The sequence below is a fragment of the Exophiala bonariae genome (genome assembly GCF_035927105.1).
Source record: "Exophiala bonariae strain CCFEE 5792 chromosome Unknown scaffold_54, whole genome shotgun sequence".
Lineage (NCBI taxonomy): Eukaryota > Fungi > Ascomycota > Eurotiomycetes > Chaetothyriales > Herpotrichiellaceae > Exophiala > Exophiala bonariae.
Window position 1 is genome coordinate 51,989 of NW_027042529.1, and position 16,840 is coordinate 68,828.

The 16,840-nt window shown below is 50.0% G+C and overlaps 6 protein-coding genes across 6 annotated transcripts; 1 reads left to right on the forward strand and 5 right to left on the reverse strand.

Annotated features, from left to right (window-relative positions):
• Positions 1-53: 53 nt before the first annotated feature.
• On the reverse strand, positions 54-2,029 carry LTR84_011354 (uncharacterized protein; the record flags this gene model as incomplete). Its single annotated transcript, XM_064854887.1, has 2 exons — positions 54-835; positions 919-2,029. The coding sequence occupies 2 exons, from the start codon at positions 2,027-2,029 to the stop codon at positions 54-56; spliced, it is 1,893 nt and encodes a 630-aa protein (XP_064700023.1).
• A 3,001-nt stretch (positions 2,030-5,030) lies between these two features.
• Positions 5,031-6,083, reverse strand: LTR84_011355 (uncharacterized protein; the record flags this gene model as incomplete). Its single annotated transcript, XM_064854888.1, has 2 exons — positions 5,031-5,606; positions 5,742-6,083. The coding sequence occupies 2 exons, from the start codon at positions 6,081-6,083 to the stop codon at positions 5,031-5,033; spliced, it is 918 nt and encodes a 305-aa protein (XP_064700024.1).
• Positions 6,084-6,770: 687 nt separating this feature from the next.
• On the reverse strand, positions 6,771-8,780 carry LTR84_011356 (uncharacterized protein; the record flags this gene model as incomplete). Its single annotated transcript, XM_064854889.1, has 2 exons — positions 6,771-8,648; positions 8,700-8,780. 2 exons carry the CDS (start codon positions 8,778-8,780, stop codon positions 6,771-6,773), a joined length of 1,959 nt encoding a protein of 652 aa, XP_064700025.1.
• A 22-nt stretch (positions 8,781-8,802) lies between these two features.
• Positions 8,803-10,637, reverse strand: LTR84_011357 (uncharacterized protein; the record flags this gene model as incomplete). The annotated part of the gene is made up of 4 exons (XM_064854890.1): positions 8,803-9,644; positions 9,693-9,839; positions 9,887-9,995; positions 10,056-10,637. The coding sequence occupies 4 exons, from the start codon at positions 10,635-10,637 to the stop codon at positions 8,803-8,805; spliced, it is 1,680 nt and encodes a 559-aa protein (XP_064700026.1).
• A 1,169-nt stretch (positions 10,638-11,806) lies between these two features.
• LTR84_011358 (uncharacterized protein) lies at positions 11,807-14,005 on the forward strand (the record flags this gene model as incomplete). Its single annotated transcript, XM_064854891.1, has 3 exons — positions 11,807-11,846; positions 11,904-12,117; positions 12,172-14,005. The coding sequence occupies 3 exons, from the start codon at positions 11,807-11,809 to the stop codon at positions 14,003-14,005; spliced, it is 2,088 nt and encodes a 695-aa protein (XP_064700027.1).
• Positions 14,006-14,391: 386 nt separating this feature from the next.
• LTR84_011359 (uncharacterized protein) lies at positions 14,392-16,269 on the reverse strand (the record flags this gene model as incomplete). Its single annotated transcript, XM_064854892.1, has 1 exon — positions 14,392-16,269. The coding sequence occupies one exon, from the start codon at positions 16,267-16,269 to the stop codon at positions 14,392-14,394; it is 1,878 nt and encodes a 625-aa protein (XP_064700028.1).
• Positions 16,270-16,840: the final 571 nt, after the last annotated feature.

The following is a 16,840-nucleotide window of genomic DNA, read 5'->3' on the forward strand; positions in this document are numbered from 1 at the left end:
TCTCTAGGGATGGGTCACAGCGTCCGTCCTCTGCTTCACCCCGATTTCAGAAATCACAGCTTCGCCGAATACTGTTGCACGCCATCCTGGAGCAGTTTAACGACTTCCTTCGCCCCACGCTCGCCAGCCAACACAGCGCCCTCCATATACCCCTTCCACTCGTACGCTGTTTCCGTCCCAATGAAATGAAGATTCTTGAATGGACGTCTCAATTCATTTCCCAATCTTGCCCACGTCCCACCAGGTGCCACCATCGGGCAAGGGGCACCCTCACTCCACGGCTCCGGTAGCCACTGTTTCTCGATTGCACGCACGGTATCATATACCTTTCTCCGCAAATCGCTCTGTTCAGCTGCGGAGATCATACTCGCGAGCTGATCCTTGACGACCTTGACCCGCTGTGATGGTGGCAGCCTTGACCATTTCACTGCATAATCCCCGAAGATGAGACATCCGATTGCGTAAAGTCCGTCCTCGTCAGACGAGACATCACGCGAGAATGCCACTGGTCCTGAGAGATCTGTGAAGCCGCCGTTGACACCTGCTTCACGCCACCATGGAGTGGAGTACACGAGGATACATTTCGAATAGGCGCCTAGATGCGTGGCGCCAATTATTTCTTGCTTTTCGAGTGGCAGCGGAGGTGAGAACCGAATATGTTTGTACAGTGGTGTTGGTATGGAGATGAGGACTTTTCGAGCCCGGAACACCGAGCGAGATAGGGTTTCGACCAAGGCTCCATCTGCCGTTTGTGTAATGCGGGTTACTGGGCTGTTGAGGTAGACAGAATTAGGTCTTAGATTTGCGGCCAACCGGATCGATATTGTTTGGTTACCTATGATGGAACAGTCAGACTGGGGGCTAGTTTTTCTTGGTCATGCATGACAGATCAGTGGTTTGTTCCTGGGTCTCACTTACCGTGCCGATTCCTCATGTATTGTGCGCCCGCTTCTCCATCAGTGAGCAAACTGTCCAATCCACCACCGCTCTTGATATAGTCAAGTATGTACACGAGACCAATATCATCCGGCTCGCATCCCGTGAGCGCGCGGAACCAAGACGTCCACACCGTGAACATTCGTCCCGTGGCACCGTGCTTACGCAGATACTCACCCAATGACACGTCTTCGATGTGGATATTGGCCGTCGAGTCATAGAGATTGATGTTCTTGGCATCCTCGTCCAGAGAAGCCCAGATGGCGCCGAACGTCTCCGTCTCCTTTTCATCCAACTGCAGTAAGTCAGGCCAGGGGACGACCTTGGTCTGGGAGGCATTATCGTCGCGAAAGAACGCATTGCCCTCGACACGCTGCACCAATGCCTCGAAGCCGAAGCGCCTGTACAGCTCGAACATGCGTGGCTGGGTCTTGTCGTTGATCCAGGCGGCGCCGACATCAAGCACGCCGTTGCCTACCTTCACAACCTCGGTCTTCCCACCAACCCGGCCCTTGGCCTCGAGAACCACATAGCTCAGCCCGGCATTGTGGACATCAGTCGCCGCCTGCAGGCCACTCAACCCTGCGCCAACAACCACCACATCAACATCCGTGATCCCCACCCCAGCGGCCGGGACACCCGCACCATCAACCGTCGTCTTCGCCGGCGCCGGCGCCCTCACAGCAGCGACGACCTGAATCTCGATCTTGAACTGCGGAGCCGCAAGGGCGGGGACCGGCACAAGCGTTCCCGGGGGGGTGTAGGTGCCGGCGACGTCGGACAGGAATTCGGCGTACAGCGGCCAGATGGCGGCGGAGCGCTCGGCGTCGTAGTCGACGATATACGTCGTGGCGTGCACGATGTTGCGCACCGTCGCGCCGACCTCGGCCAGGCACGTTTTGATGTTCGCGAGCGCCTGTCGCGTCTGCTCCACCAGTGTGTCCGGCACGTTGCCGTCCTTGTCGCTGCCCACTTGGCCCGCGAGGTAGATCATCCGGCTGCCGGGTTCGGTCGCCGCGACGTGGGCGTACAGTGCTGCTGTGGGGTCTTGCAGCGCCGCTGGGTTGTGTAGTCGGATTGGAGCCGACATCATGTGTGAATGTGTATGTGTCTGTGTATGATGGTGGTTTGTTGCTGGATGCACACTCAACTCACTGAGTATTGGTGTTTCCTTTACTTACCTAACACTGTGACTACTTAACGACAATGAGGCCAGTGTAGCTGGTGTAAGTGCGGCCAATGTGGGTCTATCAGAGACTAGGTATGGAATGCGACTGAGTCCATGGCTTCTGGACGACACCTAAGCTATTATATGAGACGGCTCGAGGACGAGCAAAGCATCTAAATCTACTCGGTACTCCGTCAACGATAGAAGACTAAAGCCAACGGTGAAAAGTTAAGCGCGATGTCGACTGGATTGATTTCGGTTATCGAGGCCGGTGAGCTATTCTTCCAAAAACAGCAGTTAGTTGTCTGGGAGATAGTCGTTACCGCGCATCACACCGTGAAGAAGGCGTCCAAGTAGGGTCTCGTAGCATATCACATCACCAGTTTCGGACATTTCCGGCCGGTCGGTTCCCTTTACTTGACATCTTAGAAATCATGCGAGTTTCCTGCCTCATTAAGGGTTGAAGCTTGACACGCTGGAGGGGAGGGGATTGATCGACTATCTTGTGACTAGACGCCCTTATCGATAAGTGGAAAAGCGGGGTATCATGCAGGGGGAGAGAGGAGATGGTAATCTGCAAGGCAAGGCTGTGGAGGAACTACAAGTTACCGAATTGAAGACCCCGTTGTTTTCTACAAGTTACCGAATTGAAGACCCCGTTGTTTTACTCATCAGTCTGGAAGCAATCAGATGTGCTCTATGTGTACAAATTGCATCATATGGATCCGAGCATTCTCGTTGACTCTTATCCTAGCGACCATGAAATCATCAACCAAGGCTGAGCTTGACATCTTTTTCAAGCATGACCTTCTCAAGGCCATAAGGTCCATAGGCAGTATCGTCCTGCCACACCCATCTCAAAACCCTCAGCATCTGTTCAATGCAGGACATTCGTTGTATCATTGAGTTACTGATCTGACTCATATATTCCTGTCGTGAACGATCACGTAAACATGATCCAATCAACATGACAGGCCACGACAGAGTTGTCCACTCCGAACAAGTGACTGGGAGAACTTTTGTCAGTATCAGGAATTGAGCAAGATGTGGCTCGACCAAGGAAAAGAGCCGCTGATCTGCCTGGCTCGGGCCATGCTCCGTGCAAATGAGATAGATAAAGAGAGCTTGCTGATATAGTAGTGCCGCAATCTTCAAACTGCCAGACCATTCAACTTGTGACTTTTTTGGAGGTTGCCAATTTTCCAGCTTCGCATGAATGGCTCTAAAGACTGCTGGAGAGGGGTTGTCATCAAGGTAGCGAGAAAAATAAAGTTGTCGAATTTGTGGGATCAACTTATAAAGATCATAAGCATAGCCAAACATAAAGCCATCGAAATGGTGATGGTGCTGTGAGGACTCAACAGTCTCAAGAAGTGCCGGTATCACTGCAGTCGGTGGTTGCATTTTCATACCTGCCGGTATGTTCCTTGAGACGAAGGTATGGTAAATAAATAACTCAATCAGGAATCTGTACGATGAGTCTGAGGGGTTAATGAGGTAAGAAGGCATGCTGCTCAGGATTTCTCCTGCGGCTTCCAGGTGGTGAAGCACAGCACCATGAAGATTACCTTCGACGCACTGGAAAGGAGTCAATGATGAGAAACCTCAGGTAAGGGGGGATGCGTTCTTCGTACCTCGTACTGACAGAGCATTAACAGTAGAGCAACGAGGGCGCCAGGATTTTCGCACGCTCCACGTGAGAATCTGGTAATTTGATGCTTTGCCGAACGCAATGCAATAGCATAATGCTCTCGAGCGAGTGAAAGGGCCGAATCGTCTCCTTTAGAGCTAGCATAGTGGGACGCACTAGTAGCTAGAACTGCATGCATGACATAGTCGTGCGCCACAGCAAGGGACAACAAACTCGTAGCGTAGGGGTTTTGCGGAGTAGGACGTGCAGCGAGCATTGCTGCAGTTGACTCGTAGAAGTGTTGAAATAATCGTTGCGCTCCTGGTGTGGCGAGTGTCGAGGGATACCTCGAGGGGGATTTGACCATCAACTTAGGGTATAAAAGATAGTCTGTGACTGAGTCGTCCGAGATAGTGGCACTCGAACATTCCTCTGCTTCGCCCTCGGAGGACTGGTCGAAGTCCAGCTCCAGAAAGCCAGAGATTGGAGGTGAAGGGGTCGTAAGTGAGAGCCTCTTGCTTTGCGGAGTGTCGCAATCCGAGGCGCTTATATCGCTCTGATGTTTTGCAAAGCTCAGGTCATTCCCCATGGCAGATTTTGGCCATGTACAGATCAAGAAATTTCGACGACATCCAATGCACGAGGGCTTCTCTTCAGAGCACCGTTTTCGACGTGCTCTGCAGGTGAGGCATCCTGCTCTGGACCGCGTATGAAAACGTCGCGTCCTTCTACAAGCTTGTGTTTTGGACTCCATGGTTTTGGAGGCTCTCCTGACATGGTGGACAGTTGGTCCCAACTCACTCGAGTTATGAAGTCGTTAGAGGCAGACGAGGGCTCCACTCAAGGATGGAAGGAACGATGAGGGGCACGCAGGGTGAGAACGGGAAGGAGCTTTCCTGTTAGCTAAGCAAACAGTAGGGGTCCCCTCGTCCTTATCGATAAGCGCGTCTATGCCAGGCTGGTTGCCACCTAGTCCCGATGATTGCGCATCAGACAACAGACACTTAAGTCAGCAAGTAACTGGTTAAGTGCCACCCAAGTGCTGAGACACGGGCGGGCTTCTCGTACAAGAGTTCATTGATAACTGTGAGAAATGAGACCAATTAGCGTAACATTTCAGACGGAAAACAAGTAAGATACTCCTGGCACTTTGGTTCCTTCTGAACATCGCTTCCAGTCAGTCTATTATCAAATGTCTAAGGAGTTGACCCCAGATGATATCTCTGGCGAGACTTCCATTTCTCATCCTATATCAATTTCCAGAGCTGCGAACACTCGTGTGAGTGTTTTGACGTTTTAACTCCACGGCAATTTCTCTTCGTAACTTTTCGACAAGTCCTGACCATGATATCGTTGTCGAAGAGCCACAAAATGAAAGATGCGATTCCTCAGACTCTCATCAGAAAACTTGGCGAGGACTCTGGCCCTGAATAGATCTTCATTCCAACCCCTCGCAAGTCTCTTGTCAGCAAGAGCAGGCCCGACCCCGTAGATGTCCTTCTTCCACGCCCCGAAACCCCTCAATCTATCCCCTTCCTCTATCTCTGCCATCTTGACCGAATCAAATGGCGGATTGATCCCTATGAATTTGGTTTCCCCAAACCACTGTAGAGCTGGAGCATGAAGGTCCAAAAACCTAGCCCGCTTGAACTCGTGAGATACTATGATTAGCTTGTTGGGAAAGATTGCTTGTGGGGATTCCTTGGTACTGAGACTGCATGCGTGACCTTGAAGTTCTTGTACGAACAGTGGGAATTGAATCAGAGAACAGAGAATATTTTGATATGAGTCCGTGGCGAAGCGGTCGACGAACATTCGTTGCGAGAGAGCCGGGTCCTTGCTCCCAAAAAGCTGCTGCTCAAGAGCTACGTTCTGGTTGGGAATGTTGGAATCAGCACCAATTCTTACGGGAGGACAAAAATGTAATTGAACAATTCTCAGGCAGTATCTCGTGCCCCGCCATCCACAGAGGAACAGCTAATGGTCCGTTTCATCAAGAACACTTACCAAATAACCATCGCCCTCAGTCTTGTCCGTCAGCTGTGGCTTGGTAGCACCTCCGCTAAACACCAGGATCGCGTGCTCGTCAGCAGCAAGAGCCTCCACTCCGGCCTTGATATGTGAAATGTATGTCGCGGTCTCACCCTTTTGAAAAGGCTCAATCAGCCAGTTGGCTTCATTGTCGCTGGGAAGTTCAACGAATGCAGCCGATTCATTGGAAGCTGGCTTCGCAGACGTGCTTGAAGACCCGGAACCTAGATAGATAGCATGGCAGCACACGACAATCAGATGTTTGATGGAAATTTCGGTCTTCAAGTTGGCTTCGCTTGGGGCTTCTGATGGAAACATCATGGGTACTATCAAGTCTTGCTTGTTGAGAGTATTTGTCGTTCGGTATATGACCAACTTAATGTTGTGGGTTTATTCAGATTAGTTCGGAAATGTAAGAATTATAGTTAATCTCAAGGTTCCATTTCGGTAACAACTACGGGAAACTGTTAGATTGCTGAAGCTCGCGATAGCGCTACATTCGAACTTCTCTTGAAGTCTTAGGAATACGAAATTGAATGAGAGAGTATTTTTTTACATTTACTGCCAATTTGCTCATGCTTGTTCGGCGCCAGAGGGACTGCTCTCCGAACAGCCATCTAGTGTCACACTCTGCTACACGGGGCATGTCTCTGTCTGTCTAAGTAGGAGACCTCGCACTCTTTGTCGACTGCGCGACATGTGGAAGTGCTCGGAATTCTTCAACACGCTGTTGAGGTGTCTCTAGTTGCATCATAGAGCTTATAGAATGCCATCCAGTCCACCTTCTCCAGGAAGCCCTCTCCATCGATCATGGGACAGTTCTTGATGTGCCTGCTTGCCGTGATGACAAAAAATGCAATTATGAACGCGAAAAGTCGGGGGAACTCCGTGCAATTAAACTCAAGAAGTCGTGCTGTTGTCGCTAGAAAACGATGCTGTTTGTTTTACATGTGTCAAGAAGGGAAATGTGTTGTAGGGGTTGGAACCCCGGAGATGGTGTCTCATTCATTCATTACCATGGAGATAAGTGCATTTGTCGCCCTTGAGACACTTGCCTTGCTCCCAGAATGTGCAAATCATCGTTTTGTAATTGTATGGTCTGGACTGATCACCGGAGAAGCCAGCTTTCTTTTTCTTGTTGCCGCCTTTTCTTGTAGAGTCGTCGTAGTCGTTCGAATCGTTCCTGGCGTGCTTTCGAGAAGGATCATCAGGTGGGGGAGCGAATGAAGATGTAAGACCACTGAAGCCTATTGGCAAGGCCGGGGCCTGTGATTGAGGTTGAACTGGTTGTTGTTGCATCGTTGCCAAAAATGCAGCCAGGTCGAAGCCTACGACAGGAGCAGTATTCTGAACTTGCTGTTGGTATTGTGGCTGGGGTGGTTGGCCAGTCAATTGCTGCTTGATCTGCTGCACTGTAGCTAGGAGGGCTGGATTTGCATGAGCCCCTCCTGGTGGTGGGGTTGGCTGGTTAGGTTGATTTTGCTGGCTATGTCTCTGGAAAAAGAGTTGAAGGTCGGTGCCGATCTCGCCAGATTGGACTTGGGGATTTCCAGGTGCTAACTTGCCATTGCCAGATCTCGAACGCTGTTGATGATCTAGATACTCTTTCTCTCGGGTCCTGACTTTCTCGTTCGGTTCACCAAAAGGAATCTCGGGTTCAGCAGGCTCAAAGTCGCCCTCATCATCGTCGGGTTCTTTGGGGGTTGGGGGCCGATCAGCTTTGGATGCATAAGTCGCCATGACTGCTTCCAATTCGTGCTTGTTTTGAAGTTCACTGCTGGGGCTCGTTGGTATCACGGGTCCGCCGACCTTAATAGGATTGATGAGAGATGGGTTCAGATCAGGATTGTCGCCAACCATTTCACTGAAATCAATTTCAGAGGGCGGTGTGAAGGGTTCAAAATCATCGAAAGAGTCCTCATCTTCCTCTTCATCAATGTCGTTCATGCCTTGGTGAAGTTTCAGCATTTCTCCTTCACGTCCTGAATCACCTGCATCACGCATTTGGCTGTCGTTATGACCGACCTCTTCACTGGGGTCGTGAGTGAAGAGACGAGTTTCGACAAGTTCAGCGTCCGACTTCCAAGTGACCCTCAATTTGCGTCTCTCCTCCTTTCTGAGTCGTTTTACCCTTTCTTCTGGGGTTTCGTTGGGTATGTCGCTCTCCTTTTTCACTGTCTTCTCTGGCTTCTTCTCAATGTCGGCTAGCAAGCCGAGAAACGAGGACGCGCCTGTCTTGGCCAATGGTACCGTGATATTAGAACTGCGTGGAGGCGAATCCCGCTTGATACTGTCTTTGGCCTGGGAAATGTTGGTGGTTGTATTCGTACTGGGTGTCTTCTCTTTGGCGCTTGCAGCAGCCGCAGCTCGCGCTGCAAGTGAAGTTCCAGGCTTCTTGGAGGCTGAGAGTAGTGATGAAAACACTGCAGATTTTGGGGGTGCTACTACTGCCACTTTGCCTTTAGCACCGGTGGATGCTGCTGTGACAACTGTACTGGATTTGATGCCATCCTTCAACGCACGACTAGCTTCCAAAGCCTTTCTACGTTCCGCGTTTTGTACTGCCAGAGGTTTGGATGCCACTCTAGCAACCTTTTTCGGTGCTGGCTGAGAAGCTGTCTCGCCCTCCCTTATCCGCTTGGTGCCTGTGACTAAGTCCTTCCGCGTCGCACTCCCTGGACTATCAATAGTTTGTGGAGAAGCAACTTTGCCAGCGATTGCATCGGCCTTCTTCTTTGCGCTTGCAACTGCAGCATTGTCAAGGACAGTCTGTGCTAATGCTTTGGATTCATTGGTCGCCTTTTTGGCAAAGCGTTGTAGAATCTTTGATAACTTGGTCATTTCCAGCATTTCCATATCAAGAGTCTCGAATTTGACAACAAACTATTCACCCGTTAGGTAAAGCTCAAGAATATTTGAGATATAGTTCATTACCTTCAAAATATTGCTGACCAGAGTACTGTCATAGTCTCCGGCATTGAACCGGTCGAGCATGAAGGAATACAAGGCTGACATTGTGAATTGGTTTTCACCCAGTCTATGTAGAATTATCAGTAAAGGGCTTTAATTGAATGATGGCAAGCGAATTCGGGATCTCGCGCAAGAGGACAAGCTTCAGTTCTTTATCGCTCACAGCGGGATGTTGTACAAGATCTATGGACATGCAACTAAGGGTGTGCTCATTATAGCAATGCACAAGAACGTCGTTACCTGGTGGCGTCACCTCATTCTGGATGCCACCGATAGGACATTGCTGCGAATGGTATAGATGCTGGATGGGACGTATGATGTCTATGGAGGAGGGTGACTCAAGTGTGTGATAGGTTTTCTTGGTTTCATAGAAGGAAGTCAGGATTGGAGGATGGACATACCGTTTGACTACAGCTGGATGCCCGAATGTGAGTGACCGGGACATGACAACTTCCATGGAAGATCGATAGCGTGCAGCTTCCTCTTTTAATTTATTTGCTTCTGCTGCTGTTGGAGAGTTGGGCAATTCGGCCTTGCGTAGGTTATCGTTCTTGAGCTTCCATGCATCTCTTAAGCTTCGAATGGTGTCACCGAAGCCAGCGATACCACTGCGGATTGTTTCCGCAGGTGCAGATTTATTTCTGGGGGACCATACAGCGCTTACAGCATCATAAATAGCCTTGCCTCGTTCATCGGTTGGGGCAGACACCGTCAATACAGCAGGTGTCATTTCTGGCTCTTCGTCTTCAATAGATAGCTCATCAGCGCTGGAATCGTCGGAGACCAGGCTGTCAGATTTGGGCGCGGTGGAAAGGCCTTTCTTGGCCACTTTCGTCTTCTTTGGTACATGTGGATCTTTTAACAACATGGGGTTTGTGACAAATGCTGAATTTGTCAAGGGTGCTGATCCTGCATCCATTAGTAAAATACTCCGTAGGTTCGTCACGCTCAACTGACCTATGTTTGAGGCTTGTGGCAGTGTGGAGGGTGGCATTTGTTGTAAGCTATGAGTGCCTTGCATAGATCGTGGATCGAAGCCTGTGGCGCCTTTTGAAAAATATGCCGGGAGAAACTGCTGTTGACCCGAGAAATCGGCAGGTCCATCTGAATGAAGTCAGGGGCTGTTTTGATCAAGCAACAACATCACTCACTGGATGAGCTTATCATGCGATTGGCAGATAATAGAGCTGGATCAACAAATGAGTTAGAGGACACTTGGGTTTGATCCTGAAAATTGGCATAATGCATCATGTCTGGGCCCTATAAGTTTGTCAGCATGGTCAATGTGATATTGAGCATCAATCTTCAAGGTGAGTTTACCTGAGCTGGGGGAAGTTGTGATGGGCGCTGTCCAAGGCTGACGTAAGGAGAGGGCTGCTGCTGCTGCTGCTGTTGTTGTTGTGAGGGATAGTTGGTTGGAGTGGAAGTCTGCCTCGGGGGGATGTGCATCTGCTGGGGGCTGAATGTTTGATTGGGATAATTCATTGAAGGCTGGTAGCTGTAGGCATCGAAATTGACAGGAGAGGCTGATGGTCTTGAGAAGAATCGAGGATCGTAGTTGGGTTGCCCAAGTGGTGGAGGGTTGTAGAGTGGTTGCGAGTACTGTGAGTGAGGGAACGAGGGCTGAGGTTGGCTGTATTGAGGTTGGGAGAGCCCTGGGCTATTCGACTGCCTTTGAACATTTTGATTGAATGAATTCTGAGGTATAGATTGAGACTGTTGGGAGAAGCCAGGGCCTATTGTGGTACTCTCAAATAGAGCCGGGTCGAAAAATGAAGAGAAGTCATCACCACCGGACAATGCATTATTATCGGAGTATTGACCTAATCCATCTAGGAATGTATAGGATGGGTTATTTGCATGTTGAGCACCATTCATGGGCGAATTGGTGGATGGATCCATGGTCCTCTGGCACTCAGGCTCAGCCTGGTAAGACTCAATGGAGCACAAGCGAGGTCTCGGTTGGCTGAGTCACGTGGGTTGGCTTGGACAATCACGTGAATTGCGGTGAAGGTTTAGCGCCGAGGGCGGGAAGCAATTTCTGGCTTATGCCGAGGATTTTGCCACTCACAGGCCACACCACGCGCTCGGCTGCATGAAGGACCAAACTGCGAAGACCAGGGAATTGTAGCGTGATTAGGGTCGTATAGAGAGTAAAATCGTAGAATTAAAGGAGGTCGTCCGGATGTGAGTTAGGTTATGGCAGTCAAGAACCTTAGGAGCCCGTCACGGCCAAATTTGGAGTTTGAGAAGATCTGCGAGGTTGGGTGTTGTTAAGTTGGGCCACCTGGCGTGGGTTGCCCCCAAACTCCTGAATCAACCTCAGTTTCCCACTGGGAGAAAAACCCAATCCTGACGATGCCACCACCACCTCAGAAGGCGTCTAGGTATTGACCAAGTTTGAGAAGACACACTAATGGACTCAATCCTCCGTCATTGATGGCTGTACAGGAAGCTTCAAATGACGTTGTTTCTCGACCAGATCAGATATTAGGGAGCAAACAAACGCGCCACAGTCACGCCAGCCTCAACACCCCAACTCCAGCCCACGTGTGAAGCAAGATGCAAGACCATGCAAATGCAATTTCACTTTATTACAGACCACTGTCAGACGCGCTGAAGAAAGATTACAGACGGGATTGGGTTGATTTGAGCGATGAAGAAGATGAAGAAGATGACTGTTGTGATGAGAATGGGAGAAAGAGAATGGCTGAAAGGCGACGTTGATTTCAAGTTTGTCCCGAGTCCAAAGAGGCTAAACCCTACCCGGTTAGACCATCAGCCTCCGCCACTACCGACCATCGTGACTGCCACATACGAGTAAGATAATGACAGATTTTGCCAAGCCACGTACTATGGATGCTAGTTTGGCAGGCACTTGCTGTGGTGCCCTCAGTGAAAGCCATATGCTGCGAGATTCAACACCCTGACACTCAAAGTCGCATGGTACCAAACCTCGATATTCTCCTCATGACTCTTGTTGAATAAAGCCACCATGTCCTCATCTGGATCTTCCTTATACAGAAGATGAGCCTGCAAAGTCCTGTTGACAACTGCAGACGAATACAACCATGGCCGCCCGTCCACTCACACTGCGCGACCGTCAAATAAGTGTGTACCCTATCCCTCGAGACATGACATGCGGAAAGGCACTAACCAGAGCATCAGGTACCATTGAACGCATCCTGAGCTTGAATCACGAAGATACCTCCTCCTCCGTCCCAAGCATCGATGCTCCAAGCAGTCCCCAAGCCACATCCCTGCTGGGTGAAAATGGAGAGCCAATATGGAAGGTTCTTGTTTTCGATAATCTTGGGAGGGACATCATCAGCAGCGTCCTGAGAGTCAATGATCTGCGGGCAAAGGGCGTCACCATTCACCTGTGAGGAGCAACACCCGTTTTGCATGCCAGGCCTGCTTGCTAACACCTTCGCAGTAACATAAACTCCCCTCGCTATCCTATACCCGACGTCCCAGTGCTCTACCTTCTCGAGCCGACCTCACTGAATATTCAGCTGATATGTTCCGATCTTGCGCGAGGTCTCTACACACCCGCCTACATAAATTTCACATCTTCCATCACACGCCCTTTGTTAGAAGAACTCGCCGCTGAAATAGCATCTACCAATACCTCTGATGCAATTGCGCAAGTTTACGACCAATATCTGAATTTCATCGTTGCAGAACCGGATCTTTTTAGCTTGGGCATGGGTAAAGAGTCATACTGGACATTTAATAGCCCTACTGTCGGCGAAGACATTCAAGATGCCGCAATTGACAAGATCGTTAGCGGACTGTTTAGCGTCAGTGTGACAATGGGCTCGGTCCCTGTGATAAGGTGTCCGCAATCCGAGTTGGCAAAGATGATTGCTACCAAACTCGATCGAAAACTCCGAGATCATGTCCTCAACTCCAAAGACAATCTCTTCTCCCCCAAATCCGCCAATGTCTACTCGACCCCTTCACGACCCGTTTTGATCATTTTAGATCGAAATGTGGACCTTGTACCAATGCTATCACACTCCTGGACTTACCAATCGCTCGTCCATGATGTCCTCAAAATGCACTTGAACCGCATCACGGTGGATGTTGCCGACGAAACCAATCCCACAGCCCAACCTCGAGCCTACGATCTCAACGCGAGTGATTTCTTCTGGGCTCGAAATGCAAGCGCCCCATTTCCTCAAGTGGCTGAAGATATTGACGCGGAACTTACAAAGTATAAAACAGATGCAGAAGAAATAACCAAAAAGACGGGTGTGAATAGCATCGAAGATCTGAATGACAATTCTGCCTCCGCAGCCCACCTCAAGGCGGCAATAACATTACTGCCAGAATTGAGAGAGCGGAAAGCCACCCTTGATATGCACATGAACATAGCCACAGCCTTGCTAAAAGGCATCAAGGATCGACAGCTGGACAATTATTTCCAGTTGGAGGAGAGTATCACAAAACAGACTACAGAACAAATGCTGGCACTCATCAATTCCACCGATAAAGGCAACAACGCCTTGGACAAGCTACGAATATTCATCATTTGGTATCTTAGCGTCGATAAAGAGCCTACCAAATCTGAGCTACAGGAATTTGAAACTGCATTAAATACAGCCGGAGTGGGCGACTCAATCGCAGCCATCAAACATATTTCGAATGTCCGCCTTGAGACTCGAGGAACAATGATGGCCTCAACAGTTTCCACATCTCAGCCCACACAAGTCCCCTTATTCGGCGGCCTGTCCTCATTATCCAAGAACTTTACTGACAAGCTGTCCTCCTCGACTTTTGGCAACGTCAATCTTGATGCACTCGTTTCTGGTGTGAAAAACTTCCTCCCGGCAAATCGAGACCTGACAGTGACAAAAATCGTCGAATCGATTATGGATCCTCCAGCGGCATCTTCATCAGCAATTGCAAAGACAGAGAATTACCTGTACTTTGATCCACGGAGCGCCCACGCGCGTGGCACGACAGGAAATAGTGCAGCAAACCCACCATCACGGTCCGGTCCCCAACAAGGGGCCGGTGTGAACCCTAGTTTTGGCCAAAGACGCCAGGGGTATTCAGAAGCCATCGTCTTCACTGTCGGAGGCGGCAGCATGGACGAGTACGGCAATTTGCAGGAGTGGGTGAAAAGGACCACTGGACAGGGTGCAGCTGGATCTGGTGCAGGCGGTGCACCTCGCAATCGCAGGGTCGTGTATGGATCGACAGAGTTGGTGAATGGCGAAGACTTTTTGAACGAGCTCGTGAGGTTGGGCGGCGAGGGTTGAGTCAAGTCTCGAGCTCTTTGGAAGAACTCGTGAGAACAAGATAACAGGGAGATAGAGTTGTCTATGATGGTTTGTTCAAACCAACACCCTTTCGATAGTGGCCTTGGACGGACGCAACTGCCCCCAGAAACACAAATCAATAATGAAAGAAAAACCCGTACCCAGATTTATATATTCATACCATTGATCATCGACTGGTTTTCTAGTAGCGTCTTGCACTGCAATTCATCGCACAGCTCATGGGACGATAGTCACTCAGGTCCACGCATTGTACCCGACAAGATCTACAGGTTCTTAACCAGTAACCAAAACATCCAAATCCCCTTGCCTTGTAGGTCGGTCTGTCCATACACGACTAACTAGTTCGTGTGCCTGCCATAGCATAGCTATCGCCTGCCCCTCCCGAACCGACCCTTGCCTCGTCCCGCCGCCCCTTTCGCCTTGGAGTTCTTGTTGCGGATCTTCAGGCTCCGGAAATTCATGTGTGACTGTGCGTTCGGGTTGATTTTGCGCGTGGTGGTGTTGTCGTCGTTGTCGTCATCGTCTCCTTGGTTCTTCTTCTTTTTCGATTTGGATTGCTCGGTCTGGGTTTTCCATCGCGCTGGTTTGGAAGAGTCGGATTTCTTTCGTCTTTTGATGGGGCTCTCGATGTCGATGTCGATGTCGACATCGACATTGACACTGACTGGTTCTGGTAGGAAGTCCTCGTCGAGATCTTCTTCATCGATGTAGCTGCTGGGTTTTGAATTTTCATGTCGGTCCTTACTCTGCCCGGTCCGCTCCGCTTCTGCGATGAGATACTCGAGTTCGTCATCGTCTGGCTCGGGGAAATCGTCGTATGCTTCATCCGGGATGTATTGCGTCTCTTCGACGCGGGAGGCTTCGTGGTCCGTGGGAGAGGTGTCCTCGTCCTCGTCCTCATCCGCCGCCACGAATTTTGGACCTTCCACAGGTTTCATCTTAGTTGGTCGCATGACCGCCCGTCGTGTTGTTCGCTTTTGTCCCTTTTTCTTCCAGACCCTGCCTTGCTGCTCGTCACCGTGGCTTGGTGCTAGGGGACCGATTCTTTGACTATCTCCCACAAGCACATGCGCCTCTTGAAGCTCGATCTCTCTCATGGCGTCTAAATCGTCATCGTCGTCACTATTACCGTCGTGGTCATTGTGCCCGTGCTGGTCTTGAGTTTGTTGGCTTGCCCGATCTGCAATTATTTGGCTGAGAGGTTTCGGTACAAACTTTGTTTGTTGAGTCCTGCGTGTTCCCATCGTTCGAGTAGATCCTGGGCTCGTTTTGCGGTGTGAAGAGGTGGGCGATCCATTGTTGTCAGACGCAGATAACAGTCTCTCCTTGAAGGAGAACGACCGTTTCAAGTATGGTGGCGTTGCATCTGCCGTGGCGGTAGGGGTCCTTGAAGGTGAAATGCCGAGGACTTGATCGCGTAGTGGTGTTTTGTCCACGGGCGTTTTAGCATGCGGAGTGCTTTCATCTTGTAACATGGTCGCGAACCGGACTGCGCTCGGTGTTGTGAAAAAGTGTTGTAACATGAATCTTTTGCTTTCGCTGACCGGGGTCTTTGAGTGGTTCCTCCTTCCAGTGGCAGGACCAGATTTCGGTGTTGTAGCGGCTAGTTGGGTATCTCGAACGATTGATTTTTCATGGCGTGGTGTTTGCGAGATAGTCAATTCCAGATCTTTCGCCTTGGTGTCATCTTCGTGCAAAGCATCTCTTTTCCTCTTACTTCCCGACGGAGTCTCCTGTGAGCTTTTACGTGAGCCACCGGATGCATGGAGCATGTCGAAGATGCCGAGGATCGTGCCATTGCGATGCGGCGTCGGACCAACCTCGCGGAGTATGGCTTTTGGGGATGCAGACTGAGGAGCATCATAGGGATCGAGCTGGCTTGGGTGGTACCGGCCCTTTGAAGGGGTCTGGTTATGATTTGTCGAATGGGGTTTTATGCTAATCGCGCTGTCTGTTCGACGGTGCTTCCTTTGCCGATTGCGTGCATTCTGTTCTTGTTGCGACAAATTGTTCAGGACTTCTATGCTCAACTTTCCGTCCAAGACGCCTCGCAACTTTCCATGTTCTGTGTACTTGGCTTGGATTCCCGCATTGGCTTTGATATCCTCGCGACCGGGTTTTTGGCCCTTGTGTTGGGCAGCGAACGCACGTTCGAAGGCTTTCAGATCGATTTTCAAGTCATCGACTCGTGATTGAAGTTTGATCTTCTTTGGCGTGTCCAGTAGTGGAAGCGGTGGTTCCATGGCGCATTGTTGCGAAGAAACTCAAAAAGGTGCGGCGGAGGGGTCTCGTAGATATTTACGCGTAGCTCATTTAAGGCGCGCATCGCGACGAGGCTGAACCGAAAGTTAAGGCGGCAGGTTTTTCCGTGCAAAAACGCAAGTCACGTGACAGAACCCATATTCTATTAATTTGTAAATGAATATGCAATTGGTACCAGCTTTACTAGACCTCGTGTGGCCATTTTGAAGGTGACCAACGACCACCGAGATTATGTGGCGTTGACAAGTGTTAAAGAAAGCGATTCACGAAACTTGTACGAAGCGAAATAGAATGAGGTCTGTTGTTGAGCCGATTTCTCGTTCATGGTATTTGATTTTGATTTTTGCTTTGCAATCCAGCTGTCTCGGTTGTGAGACTATGCATAGTCTTGCCTCGTCGTTCGCGTTCTTGAAACCCTTCATGAATTTCCCGTGATGAACCCTCCCTGATGGCTCGCCCACTAGCACACGAATAAAATTTGATTTCGGACTTTAAAACACCGCTTTATGCGACCAATTCAACAACACCACCGGCCTCCTTGATCTTGCGTTC